This window comes from Simochromis diagramma, unplaced genomic scaffold (genome assembly GCF_900408965.1).
Source record: "Simochromis diagramma unplaced genomic scaffold, fSimDia1.1 OVJJ01000656.1, whole genome shotgun sequence".
Lineage (NCBI taxonomy): Eukaryota > Metazoa > Chordata > Actinopteri > Cichliformes > Cichlidae > Simochromis > Simochromis diagramma.
Genome location: NW_024387038.1, coordinates 2285144 through 2299700, shown reverse-complemented (window position 1 = coordinate 2299700; position 14557 = coordinate 2285144). Strand labels below are relative to the sequence as shown.

Sequence of the window (14557 nt, the reverse complement as noted above, 5' to 3'; positions counted from 1 at the left end):
GGGGGGGGGGCCTTTTTGTTTGTGATTTTTCTCCCAGTGATAACACCATAAAATTCCAAATCTGAAAACAAACTGCCCTTAAAACTTGATTACAAAAATCTTTTTTTTTTCCTTCTAAAAATATCAGCGTCAAGTCTATGCTACAATTTTGAAATCAGGGCTGTGGTTAATATACATCATCTTTGACTCATCTGTCTTTACTTTCCACTTAGAAGGATTTAGACTGTAAGAAATTCTGACAGTATGATGAAGTGTGTTTAGATTGTCTTTGTTTAAAAAAAAAGTCCGAAAGAGTTTGAGTTAACCAAAAAGAATAAAAAACCCACAAACACCATCAAATTCTCAAGTTTGGAGAACCAAAAATAGGAAGCGGTGGGCATTTGCTTTCTTGAAAATTCATTTGTCTCTCAAAAACGTTGGCAAATAAATGACCAGAATTGCCTCACAGACGTGTCACAATACCTGAAATTTAGAAGTCTGTGACAGTAGGGTTGCACACTTCTCAGTACCCACAAGAACCTGCATGTAATCCTAAATAAATTTTATTTAAAATATTAATTTCATAGATTTATGAGAAGACGGACCGAAATGTTAGGGTGGTGTAGCCTGCTATCGTTACTGTGAGGTATAAAGTTAGTTATATTATGTTCGCTTGAGCATTTGGATAACCTTAGCTACTGCAAAATTTAGCCTATAGAACGTAGCTGATTTCACAAAGTCTGTGGCAAACAAATTGGAAACCACTTTCTTCTTCCTACAATACTAAACTGAAAACCCAAGTCCCATAACATTTTCAGATTTAGTGTCCTGACTAACTCCATACCTGCTTAGCATGATTATCGCTTATCCTCTGTCTGTCTTTTCAAAATATGGAATTAAAAACATTCTCTTATTGTACTTATCTTTAATTGATTATTACTGAATTACATATTACATATACATACAGACCAAGACTCAAAAGGCACCAATAGTACACCTTTGTAAGCTGACAGAGACATCACTCATGCTTTCCATTGGAACTCCAGAGTAAGGGCATAGCCTTGCACTGCACACTTGTAAATAGACTCACTGTCCCTGCTCATATCTATTCACTGCCCTTGGCACACTAACCCATAACTAACCATGCCAAGGTAAGCTACTAGCAAGTTGGCTTAGCATTTTAATGGGCCTATCAGGTTCCTAATAGGATATGGCCACAATACAAAGGGCCATTACAGGGTTTATAAACACACATGTAAAAGACTGAAAAAGGGGAGGAAACAGGGAAAATATTGGTGCTTGCAGCAAGTGGGAACCAAATGATTGAGGAGGATAAAAGTTTGGCTTTAACGAGTGAGTTTTAAGACAAATTTAGAAAGGAGAGCCACATGTGGAAGCAAAGGTGACATAACAAAACATGGGTTTGAGTTTGCAGCACATTTAAATGGGTTACGACAGACGCATGATAAAGCCAAAACAGACTTTTTTTGCACTATTGCTTTGAAATTCTCGGATTGTCTTGAGTTATGAATCACATGCAGCCCTGTCTCTTACAGAGTTGCGCTTTCGTCACTTCCTAAAAACCCAATTTCAGGGTGGGGGTTTTCCTGCTGGAGCAGCAATGACTAAAAGACAGCCCCAGGTCACAAAATCTTTGTTGGTTGGTTGTCAACTTTCCTTCACCGTTTTTGCCCTAACAAGCATTTGCTAGTATGACCTCACTCCTTCCTGGTTAACTGTATCTCCTCCACCGCATCCACCTTCAGTGACGGCTTAATGAGGTTTTATTCTTTTCTTGTTTTCTTCTTCTAAGGCTACCAACCTACCTGTTGCGGCTGGCTATTTAGCAGTAACTCAACTTTCAAATGTCCCATTTAAACTGCTTATGAAACCCTGTGTCTCGTCATGTTCATAGGAAAGTGTTAGAGGAGGAGGAAGAAATCAGACAAAATTCTTACTCATTCCTTAGGTCATGAAGTCCAAAGGAAAAGATGAGACATATTTTTATGTTTAGTAGCTTGTTGTCTAGCACCCCAAGGAGGTGCAAAGTGCATTAAAATGCTGGCGCAAAGTGAGGCAAATCAGCTGAACGGGAATGATGAACGCAGTTAAGCATGCAACATTAATAAGTGAATGAAAACTATTCAAGAAAGGCTCAAGTGTAGCTAAAAATCTCATCTCCGTGCACTCCGAGGATTCGCTTTTGATGGGGTTCAGGTTGCTTTTTGTGCTACCCTTGAGTCACCAAAGCGCGAACTGAACTTTGATGAACTTTGGCACGCAACGAGACATCTGACTGTAGGCAAGCCTACCCGAAAACTGCAGCTGCAACAGTCAGCATGCCTTTCTTTTGCCATTGCAGCTCTACCTTTTGTGGTTTCCTGTGCTAGGTCTTTTCTTGTTGGTGTTTTGTGTCTCGAGTGAGTCTGTGGAGGTGAATGGAAATGTGGACTGTGGTTTTTCACAGAACTTGCTAACTCTTTAACAATTGACCGCCTTGATCTCTGTGCTCTACTTTGCAGTAAAATCAGTCTTGCCATCCACAATGTTTGCATATAACCCCAATGAAGAATCAGAATGTGCGAGATTAGAGATCAGTGCGTATTGTAAATTCTGTCTATAATAAATTTTGCAGGCTTTACTTTCATTTGATAGTAGTGAATTCAATACACACACAAAAACTAAGTGCAGACATAGAAAAGAAAGGAAGCAGTCTTTATTTTCTTCTTCCATCCACCTCTAAATCCTTAAATTTGATCTCCTCGCCCTCTTTCCTCTATGCACCATCCTCTCGGTGTTGCTCTCCTCTCCTGTAATCTCCCCTACACTTTCCCCGTATTGTTCCTTCCTCGCTCGGTCCCTGCTTTCAGTGGTTCGGGTGAGGTTTGGAAGCAGGGGGAGAGAACAGAGAGCCGTCTGGAATCCATTAGCTTGTTGAGGCATCAGTGTTTCACTGTGGGAACCTTATTGATTGCCCTCCTTTATAATTATTCCACCTCCACTCGCTCCGTCTGTCTCTGGCACAGATCATGCTTTCAGTTTCTCTCCCGTTCTCCTGGCCTTCATCCCCTCTTCCCCTTGCCTTTTTTTGTTTTGTTTTTTCGTGCTATTTTTATCCATCTTTTTGTGGCATCATGACTACTTTTCTAAAAGTTGCGCCCAAGGTTTGCATGCTAAAACCCCTAACCACTTGAGTGACACAGTATCTCTGTGTTTACTGATGCTATCTACGATGTAGTGACATACTTACAGGCAGCATGCAAAGCTACCACATCCTACACGAGAATGAAAATCCTAATCACCTTTTTAAAAAAAATAAAATGAATAAATTTCTTCGTAGAGGCACTGGGCACTTTTATATAACCGCCTTTTAATAATTTAATATGTAGATCTGCAGACACAAGCCCTTAAACCCAGCCAGTTTTGTGATGGCAGGTATGTGTATGTTTGAAGGTTTGACCAACCATTTGCCTTTCAGACTCATTTTCTCGTGTGTGACGGTGAACCGATTCTTTCTTTTTGGGTTATGGTCCGACAAAATGGGATATTTTAACGATGCGTCCTTGGTCTGTGTGAAATTTATTTTGCAGATTCTGATTCTTGGGGTTTAAATTTAAATAAAACTTCAGCCTTGAGTCAATAAATAGAAAACCGACACTGTTTTCAAGCTCTTATTTCACCGAGCTGTGCACAAAACTCTGATGCTTCCAAACCGCTCTATTACAGTATAACTGTCGAGCTAACCGGCCTCCGTTGAGATCACTTGATTCGCTGGTAATTAAGCCACACATTATAAAGAATGTGCAGCGTTTTTCATTTGAGAAACTGTTCAGAGAATATTGAAGCCTTTTGTGTGGAAGAAAACAAAAAAAGTGTAATTTCCTGACCACCGACACCCGCTCTTGTAAAACAGAAGGTGGTCTGAATGTTGGATTCTTACTTAATTGTATTTTTTTTACTTTATTTTTTTGCCACCCACTATTTTTTGATTTAGCGCTTGTAATTTTGACGATTTCACGCTGCTTCACATCCAAACCCTTATTACCATCGTTTAGAGGCTCCATCCAACCCGAGTACACAGGATCCGAGTCGTAATGGTCAGTCTCAGACAAATGGCTTTTCTTTGTGCTCCCACTGAGGTTGTAAGGTGTAGGTGCAATCAAGCACACGTATCCATGCCGACCGTTTCTACCGTACTGTGCAAAAGTCTTGGGCCCCTTTTTTCCTTTTTCTTTTTCTTCCTTTTTTCTAAAGCATGTTTTTGAGCGATACCCCTAGGCTTTCTCCTCATCTGTCAAAGCTTTTCTTTGGATCTTGGCTGCTTTTTCAGTCCAGTCCTTATAGCTGACTAATTCCAACCAGTAGTGTAATGTTAAAATACTTAACTCTGACCTGTTTAATCAGAGTTTAATTAGAGAAGTGCACCGAACTCTACAGACAAACCAGTGTTGTGTCTACAACTTGGCAAAGAAGTCATTTTAAATTGTGTCTTCAGATACAGCCTGTCACAAAACCACATCATTTGTTCCCCTTTTTTTTTACATGTTTTCATTGGTTAGCAGTGACTTATTACCCTAAAGAGATTTTGTTCCTTGCAGATTTGTTTCTTTTTTTCAGTCCTGAGGAGAATAGTGAAACAGTTTCTCTGTATTGCGTGTAAAAGGCTCGACGTGTTGCTTTACAAGCATAAAAGAAATAAGTTGACCATAAAACCGTCACACTCAGCTGAGATATGTTGTAACTTTACACCCCATCGTCGTACATGTGGTTGTTTGCGGTGGTTTCCTTGCTACATCTATTACTAAGAGTTTGAGTATGACTCAGTGACAGTATATTGATTCATCAGTTTTCCAGCACACTGAATTTGACTTCAAGTCAGCTTTCAACATTTGGGGCAGAAACTTTAGTGATTGGTAGCGTGTGACGTCTTCATAGTCACGGAAATTTGAGGACTTTAAAGTCGGGTCATGAACCTTAAGCCGAGGGCGAAAAATGATTACCTGACTGATCCTGTAATCTTCTTCTTTTGTTGCGTTTGGGTTTAAACTGTGCAGAGCAGCCCTCTCAGCACAAACTCACGTCACTTTGTTCCGTTTGGGTAGAATAAACGATCTATCCATCCCAGTCATGATTCACCCAACAGTTTGAGTTAAATTCAGGCTTTTGTATCATGACGGATGTTTGCAAAATCACCTCGGCTCGAGAATAAATATACAATTCAAAAATTCTTCCTTCTCTGGTCACCATGCTGTCTTCTGTTAATGGACATTGTTTTAAGCACACACACCTTAAAAGCTTGGCCTGTGCCCTTAGTTTATTTATGATGAACTGTATGCGTTTTAATTAGCGAGTTTAGCTGCTGCCTGCCAGCCAGCCAGCCCCAGCTGGGTCCTCAAAGCGCCATTTATTTGCTTCTCCTGTTATTCTATCAGAGGACCTGCTGACTGAACTGCAACCACAGCGTCTTACACGGCTGCTACCCACAGCAGGCCCTGCTCTGCTTTCAGAGTTTATCCACATAGAACCTGCAACAGGACAGGATAATGCAAATGTGGAGCACAAAAACATTTTAATAACAAAGGACTAAACTGAGTTTTGCTCACTGTCAGACAAAGGTAGATGTAGCAGTTGTAGTAGAGGTTTGATATTCTTTCATGCTTTTAAATCAGAGGGTTAAGCACTTCCTCCATGTTTGTTCTGTTTCTCTTTTCTTATTACGGATGTTTTGAGTTGGTGTGTAATAGAGTGATGACTCCATACATGGAGGGGGGGAAAAAAATCATCAATCAATCAACCAAACGAGCCATTTCAAAAACTCGTCAGTCCAGCTCTTGTTTCATTATGGTCCTCGGCTGACTCACATTAACTAAGCACGTTTACCTTCTCTGCTTATTTGTATCGTTTCCCTGAAGAATCAATGAACCGTCAGTATAACGGAGACCTTTTAACCTGAGGAGTGCCATGCCTCGGAGCGGTCTTTCTTTACGAAATTGCAGGCAGAATGTCAGTGGGTTCAGCTAAAATGCTTTTCGATCTGTATTTTTGCACACTCTGAATACTTTAGAATAATTTGCATTCACAGGAGAAATTAAAAAGATCAGTCTTCTTGTTGAAATTCACGCTTTTGCTGTTAATTCAGAAATACCAATGAAGTAATTAAATTGCTGCAGTACCAGTATTTTAAGATGAGAATTTCTGTCCTCGTGGTTTGTAATTTTTAAATCGCTGCAATATGCCTTCAGCACCAGTGCATTGGAGGCACTGCCAAAAAAATTCATCAAGTCAATGTTCTTGTTCAGGTTTTACAATTTAGATTTGCAAACACAAAGCCAGAAAGCTGCTTTTGTATTATCGTGTGTGTGTGTGGGGGTTTTTTTTTTTCTTTTGTTTTTGGTTTTTTGTCTTTGGGGTGTGTGTTTTGCTATCAATAGGATCTTCACGACTACATCAATGTGTTGTTTTAAGATTATAGCTTATAGTCACACAGATAAATATGGTTAGGGCTTCTCTGAGCACCATTTAAAATCTCTGTAATCTCAAACCTTTCACACCTGTTTGTTGAGTGCGTCGGCCAGTGAAGAACCGTCGTTTGTTCAGCTGCTGAACTTGAGTTTCTGAAATTCAGTAGTAATACTAAATATACCGATTAGCTGATCTGGGGGGTTTTTCCCCATTGATGTTCAACGTGTTTCAACATGACGGCAATTAGTTTGAACAAAATTCATTCGCTTTAACCTGAAAACACAAAGTCGTGTTTTCACGGCAAACAAGCGGCGCGACGTTTGGCACGTCCTCTGTTTGAACACACTGCCATTACACGCTGCCAAGGCCACGCTGCTTTTTATGTGCGTTTGTACATGTGCTGGTTTTTTTGTTTTTTTTTTGCCATGCACTGTTTACTCTGCGTGTGTTCGTGGTTGATAACCAACCCACTCATGTTTTCTTCTCACTTTGTGTCTTTGCAGGAAGTTCGGGGAGCGCCCTCAGCCACAGCGCCTAACAAGGTGAGTGTGCACACGCACTCGTGGTCCCTTTAGAGCTTGTTTTCTTGTCATAGTGCTGGGTTTTGTGTGTACCTTTGTTTATGTATGCCGTTGTGTTCTTGTGAACACCTATTCTAGGGACCCGCCCCTCCCCAAGGTATTTGCTACCTTTTTTTGTTTGTTTGTTTTCTAGATTTGATTTTGTTTTGATTATTACTATTTTGGACACATTCTCAAAAGAATGAAAGTATAGAGACCCTCTGAAGTAACCCTAATATGTGGCTTACTAATACCACTCTGGGATTACCAATAAAAAAGAAACCTTTGCAATAAAAAAACATCAAAAACTACACAATTTTTTCCACCCTGTCGTTTAACTCCACGCCCCTCCCCTTTTTTCTTAAAAACATAAGCTTAAAGCTACTTCAAATCACTTCACCCAAACCTAGTGTTGGGTGATTACATTAGTGGGTGGATATCAGCTGCAAGGCTCTAAAGTTATTAAGTGATTTATTTCTCTTTTCTTTTTTACTTAGACTGTTAGTTCTGCTTATTTATCCAGTTTTTTTTCTTTTCTTTCTTTAGCCTGTTTTCTCTTGTTAGATCATGATTATGATTGGTCCGTGTAGCCACTACACCCACACACACCCACACACACACACGACACACGCACATTACCTTCAAAGCGTGCAGAAGTCCAAGCATGAACTTTGTACACGTGCTGGTGCACGCCCATACCCGTCTGTTTTGCAAGTGTTGATTGTACATTGAGGGCACATGTGTAACTGTGGCGTTGCAGAAACAGTTTAAAATGAAACTCATCATGTGACAGTGTCAACTTGATGTATCGGTGGGGATATTAGTTAAAAAACCTCCTTAGTTGACAAACTGTCACTATTAACATGAACGATTCTCGACATTGTCCACCGACACATCCCCAACTGACACCATGTGAATAATAAATACCTCGCTTTTTTCTTTAACAGGAACTTTTTTGTTTTTAACTACGATTTCCACGCCTAATTTTTACAAGCGTTTTAATAATTTTATATTCACCAGCAGGTGTGCCACATAAAATCTGTTGAGGCAGCGAGGAGCTCATTTCCAGCTGTGATTTCCAGAAGCGGAGAAATGCGTCTATAACAACCGCTGCTGACGAGCTGCAACGTTGTTGTTGATACAACAATAGCATACAACATGTGCAGCTTTACTGTGGAGTCCTGCACAGCTGCTTTCTGTTGACCCCAGCTTTGCTGTATTACCTCATTTTTGTTCTGCTATTGATCGCTCATTACTTAGATCTCTGCAGACTCGCCTCCTTTGGGACTGTTTTAATGTGCTTGTGTTGAAATGGACCGTGCTATTTTTGCCGTTGTTTGTGGAGAAACATGCTAGAGAAGCAATAAATAACCCTTTCTGAGGCCTCACGGTCCAAATGTGCGCTCTCTGCGCTGTACTCGTCTTACTGTGTGCAGCTTTTTTGACGAGCCGTACTGCAAGTTTTTGATTATTGAGTTCTTCTTAAGTTTGCTCCAAGTTACTTGGAGTAACATTTGGGTGAATCCAGACCGTTGATGGATGATGTGGGTTGCTTTTTAGGGATTGTGTGTGTGCGCGCACGCACTTGTTTGCTTATTGGTGTTTGCTGTTCTGAATAACAAAGACTGTGTGTGTGTGTGTGTGTGTGTGTGTGTGTGTGTGTGTGTGTGTGTGTGTGTGTGTGTCGCTCGGCTTTTGCGCGTGGCACTCAGCGGGGAAAATGAGGGGGTTGCGTGTTGCTTGGAACAGCCGAGCGTGGTTTTGGAAAAAGGGGCCCCTGCACCTTTTGATGTGTCCCCCTCTTTATTCATGTGCTGCCAGTCCGCTGGCTCGCACTGGCCCTTCGATTCGTCTGATGGTTTCTGATGGCCAGAAATATGACCGACACAAAACACTCTTTAACAAACAGCCGAAAGGCACAACAGAGCTCGTTTAGTTCATGTGACTATGGTTATGGTCTTTGTTGGCCTGTCAATCTGCCGTAGAGTCTTCGCGTCCGCAGGTTTTCTTTGGGTGCTGCTCTAAAATTTTGCAGCATCCCACAGGAGCTTTTTATGGCAGCCGAACCTCCAGGTCCTAGAGGTTCACACTGTCAGGGAGGCTACTCGACTGGAACAAACACTTCTATGGTTCAGACACATCCACTTGCACAAATTTACACAAACGGACTAAACATGAGAATACAGGCTGGGTTGCCAAGTTTACTGGCAACTAATTTACAGGTTTTTTGACAATAACAAGCAAAGAAACAGAAAATGAATTTTAAAAAAAAGGTATAAATTTCCAAGGGAGTACAGTCTAATGGGCACGTAGAGTTTGACTTAAAGGACTTTAAAACCAATACTGATTTTGTTATTTGGTGATTTTGACAATTCAAGATATGGGCCAATATGTTTATTTTCTTCCAGACACACAAAAACAAAAGAAGTTTCCCTAACATTTTTGCCATTTATCAGATATAAATGCTGATACCAGCATATCTGCAGGAACTTTATTGTCAATAGCATAAATGAGCCATTTCAAACTGTTAATCACAGCTACAACTAGAAGAAGAAACAGGTATTTATTTATTTCACTTCTCTGGTCACAGTGGGTTGATCTGCCTGTTTGATTGTATGTTTTAGGATCAGATTACAGCTGCCATATCATATATACCAACACTGAGGGCGCGAGTACCCACTGCAATATTCTCCTGAGTGATTGGTGACGTCACCCAAGCAACGACACCAGCGCTGTTTTAATTCGGATTCTGTTTGCGTATTTTAATTTTCTCACGTTTTGTCGTTGATGCAGAAATGTCAAAGCGGAGGATTTACTCTGTTTACCGCGTAGCAAATGATCAGAGCTGAGATGAGTGCAAGCTGTAGCAATATCCCACAGTTGTCAGCAATTTTCCATTTTTGTGTGTGTGTGTGTGTGTGTGTGTGTGTGAGCTTACACGGCTCATCCGGAGGTCAGACATCAAACAGTGAGGGGTGTGTGTGTGTGTGTGTGAAGGCCACGTCTCCTAGCCTTGTAAAAGGAGGCTAAAGTGGCTGATTGTTAATGCTTTAACCCAAAGCCCCACACTACAATTGTGCGTAATCTACCTTTTGTGATGCACAAGGTGCAAACTAATTACTGTCTGATCATCTTAATTGAGCTGTTTCACCGCGCATGTGTGTATTAATGTGGCCCCGCCCCTCTGCTCTTCGTGTGCGTGTGCTTGAGTGTGTTCACAGGGGGTCCTGTGACAGTGCTGCTCTGCTGAAGACGCTGTGGCAGATGTACGGGGCAGATGCCTGTCTGCTCTGCTGCATCTGTAGCCTGACTTAACCTCACCCCTCCTCTCTCTCTCTCTCACACACACACACACACACACACACACACACACACACACACACACACACCCCATATCGCCTGCTGTTAAAGATATGCCTCTTTTTATAAATCTGTCTGGCACATTTTTGTCTCACCTCTCAAGCGTGTCGTCTTTTGTGTCGTATGTTCCGATTTTTCTTTTGCCCGATCTCCTCCCCTCACGTTTTATTTCTGACCTCCCTCCTTCTTTTCACTCGCTGTCACCGACTGCCTTTTAGCACATTTTTTGGACCTAAATAAAGCTCGTCAGAAATTAAACCTGCAGCTCAGATGCTGTTACTTTTCTGTGTGAGTGTGTGTGATGTAGACTCTTATCTGTGGTTATTGGTTTTATTACATGTGGGCGTACTCGGTTTAAATGAAGTGACCCTCGTTTCCTGTCTCTGCATGAATGAAGGGCTGATTTTATTTTTTTTTTTATTATTATTTATTTATTTTTACCCCCTTTTTTTTTTAAAAATCCCTCAAATACAAATGAACACAGCGTAATGTTTTGAAATTTGGTCTTACCTTACTCGTATTTTGATTTGCACTGGAATTTCGTGCATCTGCTGCGTGCTAGTCTTGCACAGGAAGTAGAGCTGATTCTGGTCACAGTCTCTCTCACTTCTCCTTCCGTCTCCAGCGCTCAGTCTGTGTGGCGTGCGTGCGCTCGTGTTTCACTCTGTATAAGCTACAAATGATTACTCAAGACGGCCCTGTCGTGTTAGGGTGAATGTGTTAGATCAAAGCCGCGTCTTTATCGATGCGAGACGTACGAGTCATTTAAGAGACGGGAATCTCGTTACTCTCCTGCTGCCACCTGCATTTTCTAGCACGAAAAAGATTTTGGAAGCATGTCCCGTTTCCATTGTCTTTATTATTAATACACACATGGGCATAGCTGTTTGTGTATAAAAGAAAAATATATTTCTGGCACCTCTGTTTGGAACAAAATGTGTGTTAGGCAGTAAATATCATATTGAATTGTCTGTTTTATGCTTCAGTAAGAAGAAAAAAAATTTTTTTTATTACACCCGTATTCCTTCAGGGGGGGGAAGTCCAAACGTTTTGGGTGGGGTGACAGGAAAAACCCTGTTGACACATTACTGAAGACTGAATAATAATGCACAGCGTAACAGTGCAATATAGAGAACAAATGCACAAATACTGCTTTAATCCATTTTTAGGGTTTTCCCCCTCTGATACACAGCTCCTGCGTAAAGTCCTGATGTTTCTGGTTCACTGCGTCGTGATAGTCATCTGTCATCTTTTTTGATGTCTTTTGCATCATTTTATACTCGTCTCCCCCGAAATCCTTCGAGACATATTTGGTATCTTTATAAAGCTCTTGTTCCCCGCTAGATTTTCATATAAAATTCTGCGGGTTTGAACAAAGCTTGGCTACACAGCACAAGTTTGGATCGATGGACCCAGTGTTGGGGACTTTTGTGTTGTTGTTTTTTCTTTTTTCCATCTGATCATAGGATATTCAGTTTCACATGATTGCTGCCACATGTGGTGCATCTTTGTTATCTATTCAGTGGTTGTTTGGAGGCGCTCTGAAGTGAAAATCGGCATGCATAAAGAGCCGCTGTGAGTCAAAGCGCGATCGTGCCAAAGCATTTGTGTCTTGATGGGGAATGGTCTCTCCCCAACTCAGCCACAGTGGTCTGGAAGGATTTGGTGAGCGCTGAAACGGTGTCAACCACAAGCCGAGGCTGTCGCACGACACTTAACAAACACTAGCATTACATTTTGTGGTCGTGCAGTAACTACGTGCCATTGTATTTAAATATTTGATCAAACTGCTTCCCTTTTTTATGAGCGTGACCCTGACTCTGAGGCTGGCTGATGTAACGTTTCTTTTTTTTAATTTGGTGTTTTATTTCCTTTTGTCAGGAGGACAAGAACTGATTCCAAAGTGTTGACAACATGAGCTTCAAAATGAGTGACGGAGCCCAAAGATCTCATTAAGTATGGCACCGAATGCACGGTCTGAGTGGACCGTTATAGTCGTGCTGCTCTTATAAGGAGGTCAGCACATGCATAGATGATCTTTGTAAGCCCAAAGACAAGGATTTGTGTTTTGTTTTCTCTACTCATGACTCTGTATGAGATCAGTGAGAGATGATGTCACTTACATGGTCCTATACATATTGTTTTCTGTTTGCAAGGTGCAGCCAATCAGAAGAAAGCTGGTTTAGCAGGAGGGGGATGGCAGATAAAACTGCCTGGGTGTGCATCCAGACCATTATTAAAGATAAACATAGATTATTTTAAGTGTGACTTATACAAAGCTTCTCCATTAGTGAGTCCAAGATTTAAAAAACAGCTGAAAATGGGGATAAAGCATCATTTAAAGATGTTCTCTGATTTATTTAGGTGCTTGAAGCTAACACTGTTGGATGTTTTAAAGGTGTTCCTGTGCTATAGAAGTTTCTCATGTGTACTTTGCTCGAGGTGTCTGCCATATTGGACACGATGCGTCCTCTGGTCACCGATTGGTGGGGGAGTGGCTCCTGGAGGCTGCTGGCTGTCACTGGGTGAAATGACAAACTGGGTGAATGCACCAAAAATCTTGTTGTGACTGCGTTGGTCCCTCACAGCAGCCTGTAGTTTACATGTAAGCATATGAAGTCGCTGAGCGGTAGTATAAACTAAAAACCTGCAGAAATGTAAAATCCATCCTCAGAGTAAAAGTTGTATCTTTTGAAATGCACTGACTACAGCCGTAAGGCACAACTACAGCTCTGAGTAGTTGGAAACTACGGCAAACTGTGGCAGTCTGCTATCAGTCAACACAATCGCACGGAGATTTTCACCATCTGGTCTGTGAATACACTCTTCTTCCATCACTGGTGTTTGGCAAACGGTTGCAGAGCAGTCTCTAGGCAGACAAGCTAAGATCCCGCTGTTATGGGGCCACATGATTGCCAAACTGAAACTGTTCATGTATTTTACTTGTCGCTCCAAATTGTATATCTTTATCTTTTTTTGTGAATGACTTGATCTAAATGTTTTTATTTAGGGTCTTTAGGACATTCATAAGATGCAAACCATCTTTTAGAAGCTTCCTCTAAGTCAGGGGTCCGGTGTCCCTGCAGGTTGTAGATCTCACCCTGGGTCAACACACCTGAATCACATGATTAGTTCATTACCAGGCTTCTGGAGAACTTCAAGACATGCTGAGAAGGTAATTTATCCATGTAAATCAGCTGTGATGGATCAAGGACGCATCTAAAACCTGCAGGACACCGGCCCTCGTGGACTGGGATTGGGGACCCCTGCTCTAAGTCGTAACTGCCCTAATCCTGTATAAATGGGATGGTGTGTGTGTGTGTGTGTGTGTGTGTGTGTGTGTGTGTGTGTGTGTGTGTGTGTGTGTGTGTGTGTGTGTGTGTCATCCTTCCTGTGGGAGCAGTAGGTCACAGGCAGTATTAGAGGTGTGACATGTGCCCTGCAGGGTCTGACATCAGCAGGCCTGGACTGTGTTTTCTCTCCATAATCAATCAGAGCTTTGAGCACAGGAGTCCCCCTCCACTCCACCCGGCGGGATTAGAGTGTGTGTGTGTGACACCAGCGATTCACTTCCCGGAGAAGGGTTACGTCCTTTAATAACGTAATCACATTCTAAATGCATCCGTGGGGAGAAGTCCAACGTTTTAACGAAACCACTGTTTTCACCACTGGAGTCGTACGCACTCCCCCGTCCACCCCGGCTTGATATCATTTTCTCCATGTGGTGTTTAAGTGATGTCAGGCTGTGTGGAATTCCAGGATCGTACCTCTATTAGTCTCATTTATAGCTGCTGGCGATCAGTAATTTAGAAAAAAACAGATTTTTACTGTTGCAGTGAGACTGAAATAATCAGAAAAATAATTGCCTCATCATGTTTTCTCCTCTTCCTCTGTATCGCCCACTCCCCCGAATGCCCCTGTGTCCCGCACACACACTGAGGAGGCCCCTTGCTTTTCATAACAAAGGGCATGTCTAAGCCGAGTGTGCGGCCTAGTATAACGTGCTAGAGTGAAAAGCCGTGTGTGTGCGTGTTTGAGTGGGAAGCCCTGTGAGGATCCCCTGGCGTGTCAGGTGTCACTGACATCTGTGCATGTGTAGCGATCGGGTCAAAGTGTGTTGCTCTCCATGCGCATGACGTGCTTTAATTGTGCGTCTAAGCCCGATCTTTCACCTCCGCGCCTCTCAGTCGAGCAAG

At 41.9% G+C, this 14557-nt stretch overlaps 1 protein-coding gene and 1 long non-coding RNA gene across 2 annotated transcripts in view; both read left to right on the top strand.

Annotated features, from left to right (window-relative positions):
- Nucleotides 1-14557, top strand: part of rbpjb (recombination signal binding protein for immunoglobulin kappa J region b) — a 51469-nt gene that overhangs the window by 22477 nt on the left and 14435 nt on the right. The window contains exon 2 of the mRNA XM_040043592.1: nucleotides 6945-6983. Within this exon, the coding sequence (XP_039899526.1) occupies nucleotides 6945-6983 (39 nt within the window). The remainder of the gene's footprint in view (nucleotides 1-6944; nucleotides 6984-14557) is intronic.
- On the top strand, nucleotides 6990-12665 carry LOC120741008. The gene is made up of 2 exons (XR_005697531.1): nucleotides 6990-9929; nucleotides 9975-12665. It is a non-coding gene; the product is annotated as an uncharacterized LOC120741008 (long non-coding RNA).